Source organism: Aspergillus nomiae (genome assembly GCF_001204775.2).
Source record: "Aspergillus nomiae NRRL 13137 chromosome Unknown contig00643, whole genome shotgun sequence".
NCBI lineage: Eukaryota > Fungi > Ascomycota > Eurotiomycetes > Eurotiales > Aspergillaceae > Aspergillus > Aspergillus nomiae.
The window spans coordinates 6,370-11,066 of record NW_015378698.1 but is presented as its reverse complement, the minus strand read 5'-3'; the positions used below and the strand labels follow the sequence as shown (position 1 = coordinate 11,066).

At 48.4% G+C, this 4,697-nt stretch overlaps 2 protein-coding genes across 2 annotated transcripts; one reads left to right on the top strand and one right to left on the bottom strand.

The window, feature by feature from the left end:
- Positions 1-233: 233 nt before the first annotated feature.
- On the top strand, positions 234-1,488 carry ANOM_011701 (glutathione-independent formaldehyde dehydrogenase; the record flags this gene model as incomplete). Its single annotated transcript, XM_015556957.1, has 2 exons — positions 234-624; positions 734-1,488. 2 exons carry the CDS (start codon positions 234-236, stop codon positions 1,486-1,488), a joined length of 1,146 nt encoding a protein of 381 aa, XP_015401211.1.
- A 1,195-nt stretch (positions 1,489-2,683) lies between these two features.
- Positions 2,684-3,914, bottom strand: ANOM_011700 (putative C2H2 finger domain protein; the record flags this gene model as incomplete). The annotated part of the gene is made up of 5 exons (XM_015556956.1): positions 2,684-2,785; positions 2,840-3,177; positions 3,255-3,361; positions 3,494-3,631; positions 3,700-3,914. 5 exons carry the CDS (start codon positions 3,912-3,914, stop codon positions 2,684-2,686), a joined length of 900 nt encoding a protein of 299 aa, XP_015401210.1.
- Positions 3,915-4,697: the final 783 nt, after the last annotated feature.

The following is a 4,697-nucleotide window of genomic DNA, read 5'->3' as shown; positions in this document are numbered from 1 at the left end:
CCTGGTATAAGACATAAAGCTCCTAAAAGATGATGTCAGATTAAATGTATACCATGGGTCTTGTGCGTTACGACACGGGGTCGCCGTGTTGACCATCAGCAATTGCTATATAATGACCGGTTAATTCAAACAAGGATGAATCTAACAAGAAATACTTTATTGGAATCCCTCAAGGAATAGTCCCACATTCACCACGCTTCAATTGGCAATTGCATTATATATCGTTATACATTATGGCAGAGACACATAGCAAGAACAGAACCATGCGGTCGGTCGTTTTTGATGGCCAGCCGTTCGAGGTTTATGTCCGTGATATCCCGAAGGCAAAGGTCGTCAGGCGAACGGATGCCGTGGTTCAGGTCACTTCAGCAGCTATCTGCGGCTCTGACCTGCACAACTACCACGGCGTCTTTGGTAGCGACCAGGTGCCTTATTCTATTGGGCATGAGGCCATGGGTATCGTCGAGGAAGTTGGAGCAGATGTTGCATCCGTGAAGATTGGGGATCGCGTCATTATACCTGACTTCCCTGATGACGTCGGGCTGGATCTAGAACCAACGATTAACCCTGCAGTGGCATTGTATGGAGAAGGCCATCGATTTGGTGATTTGGGAGGTTGCCAAGGTATGGTTGAGTACTGCAGAATCATCCTTTATTATCTCTTGAGAAACGAAACATGAGTCATTATTGAAAAAAATACATATTTCTATCTGACAAACGCCATTTTCAATAGCCGAATTTGTGCGTGTCCCACTCGCGGACAAGTCCTTGATTGGTCTCGGTAAGGAATTCAATGGAATCGAGGATGAAGATCTAGTTCTTCTTTCAGACATCTTCCCTACTGCCTGGGCAGGAGTCACTTGGTCGGGCTTCGAGGCTGGAGATACGATCGCTATTTTTGGGGCAGGCCCAGTCGGACTATTAGCGGCTTATTCGGCAATTCTCCGTGGAGCCTCTCGAGTGTATTCCATCGACTCTGTTGAAGATCGACTGGAACTCGCAGCTTCTATTGGAGCCATTCCGATCAACTTCACGAAGGGCGAACCGTCGACGCAGATTCTGGCCCGGGAACCAGGTGGCGTTCAGCGCACCGTAGACTGTGTTGGGGAGGAATGCGTCAACGAGAACTTGAAGCCCGATCAGTCCTTTGTTACCACACAGGCAATCAAGTGCACCAGTGTGGGTGGTGGCTTAGCGGTTATTGGGGTACACTTTGCTCAACCGAATTCCCAAGGAGTTCAACGAGGAGACACCATTTCACCATCGATCACCTTTCCCATGACGCTCTTCTGGGAAAAGAACATGACGATTCGTGGTGGAGCAGTGGACAGCAAATTATATGTTAAGCCACTGCTGGAACTGGTGAAAAGTGGCAGAGCTAAACCGGGCTTCGTCTTCTCCAGCATTATTGATATCGAAGAGGCGCCAAAGGCCTATCGACGGTTTTCTGATCATTTAGAGACGAAAGTCATGATCAGGTTCTCCTAGAAGAATATACCCTAGTACCTGCGGGATGAAGGGTACTCTCCAAATCCGGGGGTCTGATTGCCCCCTATTTGATATTTCTGTATGTTTCCATTATCAGGCTCCGTCCACATCGCCGCAGAACCTCACCTTCACAACACACTCCGGGAATTTGACCGACGCATTGTTGGGGGTAGTACAGCAGGAAATAGGGTGAGGTTCCGGGGAAAAGGCCAGAGGACCACGATAGTATAAATTGCACAACTATAAGGAAGCTTACATTGTGAAATAGGCTTGAGAAAATACAATAAACTCCAACCCTAACAACGTACTGCCGTAGTAAGGGCTTTAAAGAGGCATTTACAAAAGTGGCTTAGTATATCCTATATAAGGGTGCCCAAAAGTATTCAAGTGTATAAACATTTGCGCCAGTATTGCAACCAACTGTAGGAAATACTCTATACTCTCTTCCCAGGAGCATACCTTGATACAATCTAAGGAGACGTCGGAAATTGTCGACCGAGGATGTGAAAACGGGAAGCAGGCCGAATTCTGGACTAGCGATTATTTAAGGGGGATCTCATTTCTACGATCGCACTTGGACGAACCATTTAACCCCTCCAGGGTTTATCTAATGTAAATATGTTCCTGTGCAAGCGCATTGTCTCGAATATATTCAGAGATCATGAGGGTAGTCCTCTAGGTATCTGACATTCAAACGATGGTTTTCTACGGTGTGCCTTCGCCAATACATCTCGTTGTCCACCGGCTCGTTGCAGTAGTTACAGTGACAATCATCTAGATGCACGGCTCGGAAGTGTCGTAACAGATCCTTGTGGCGGGAGTACTGCTTGAGACGCCGATTGTTATATCCTGCGGGGTTTCTATAGCACTGAAAGTACGCTCGGGGCTTTGCTGCAGTTCGGATGTCTTTACCAGCCTCCTGCAAAGCAATTTCATGCCGCAAGGGTGACGGGGTAAGAAGGGGGGATTCGGTTGGCGCAATAACTTTTTCTCTGGGGAGGCTATGCTTTCGGGGTTCTTTTACTGGAATAGTCTATTTGGGCCGTCGGCCTCGTCGCGGGCCACCTTCTAGAATATGATAATAGAGTCGAACTGCTTCGGTAGCCTCGTTTCGGCGCTGCCACTTTGCTTCCATTGATAAGGAGGTAGGCTAAGTTATGAGTTTACCCAGCAGGTGAATCTGCTGTGGAAGGAGTTACTCTTTAATTTGGAGCTGCTCCTTAGCCTCTTTATCTAGAATAGCGGTGTCCGCCAGTTGCCGCTTAATATCAAGGACCGCCTGCTCTTCATCAAATTCCTTTCACATACGTTGGCGGAGCGTATATAACAGTCGATTCCGCGTGTTTGTGACTTCCCATTTTAGTTTGTCAAGCTTATTGAGCTTCCGGCCAGTCTTTTTCTGACTGCGCTGAAGCTTTTTGGAGAACGTATCCCGTTTCCGAATTGCTTTCTGCAGCTCTGGATCGTGCTCCACCGTGGTCTTCTGCGTATCAGTGAGCTCTCGAGGCCGACGTCGGTCAATCCATCGTCCTATCCTAGTGACTGCCCTCATCATGGCCGTATCTGGCTTGAGTCCTCTTATCAACGCCTGCATATCAGTGTTGATTCGCCGAGGAAGGTAATGATTCAGGAATGTTCGGATGTTCGCGTGCTTCATGATCAAGTTCTGTTTAGCGTCGCTAATAAGACCTAGCAGTCCCAACCGTTTTAAATCAGTATCGTATGACGGAAGGACGGACAAGATGGTATATACCACCACAACTTACCGCTTTCATTTAGAATGGTGCCGCTACCGTACCGGAACCGATGCGTGAACAATGACCACTTAAAGCCGGCGATCTTTCCAAAGATCTTGAGCTGTCGAGACAGGGTACTTTGGGAGATAGGCTGATCGCGATGTATCTGAATCTTGCCGCGGTCGTATTTGACCTTGTAGAATATATAGTGTTTAGCCTTGTCCCGTTTCAATGGGACCTCCATCTGCTGGTAGTTATCTTCCACTTACAAGCGTCGCAGGTCCTCCATGGACTTTGTTCCCGGAGCTCGAAATGCATTGTTATGAAAGAGAATCCCGAGAAGGAACGTATGAGGGCTTAGCATCAACGACGGATCATAAATAATTTCGGGGAGGGGGAAGGTATTACTGATGGGCCAGTTAGCAACGGGATTTCTAACGGGAAGAGCTGTGGAAAGAAGCAGGAAGCTACATACGCTTGCGTCACCCCCATGTATTTCTTCGCAAATTCATACTTGATCTCCAGAAGGATGCGGGGCGGACCACCATAAGGATCCCGTTGGATCGAACACTGCAGATGCTGGTACTGAAGAAGATGCATGGTATTGATCCGATTTACCGTGAAGCACGCCATTAGAGGGTAGGGACATTGCTGCATGCGCTGAAGACCAAGATCGAACCGTTTCTCCATTGTACGTAGTGTTGTCTCCTGCAGTGGCACCACGTCTTCAATAAACATCGGGGTCTTTTCTTTTTTATCCGTATTTAATTCATGCTCCCTTGCAATCCTGCGAATACTCTGGGGCAGAAACAGGTTAGCAACTCGTCTAGAATCGGGGTTGGGATTGATCCTAACCTTTCTAATTCGCCTTCCGAGCGCATCATCCATGGGTTCCCTGGTAACTTTTTTATAGTGACGGAGGAATGACTTCCAATCGGTATCCAAAGACTTGAATTTCTTGATACCCTTTAGCTTCCGGCCATTCTTCCCTCGCCGCAAACGTAGGCACCAACAAAGGAACAGAGTCAACTCCTTTTTCCTTGCTTCGCGAAGAGCCGAAGCAGGGTTCGCCCACAAGGAATCTGGTAGCGCCCTGTATTTTTCATTCCTCTTTCGGCAATACCTGATCGTTTATTAGCTCGTTCCAAAAGCCTCACTGCGACCGTCGGGGTTGTAGGCCTACCGTTCCCATCTCTCGTCCATCCGCGTAATGTTTCTTCTGGGGTCTTTAACCTCCCTCCCGCTCACCTCGACGTCTTCCGCTCTACTCCTTCGAGACGTCGAGACGAGCGTCGCACGCCTTGAACAGGTGCTTAATTACCAGGATCCCCGGATGCATGTCACCGCCGCTCAACTCCGTCCCAGAGCCTGTGGGTATCAACCTTATGACACACGATTCCTGGAACTCACCACTTGTAGACATCCCCCCTTGCTGACACTCCCCTAGGGACCTACCCGACGTAAGTCAGGATG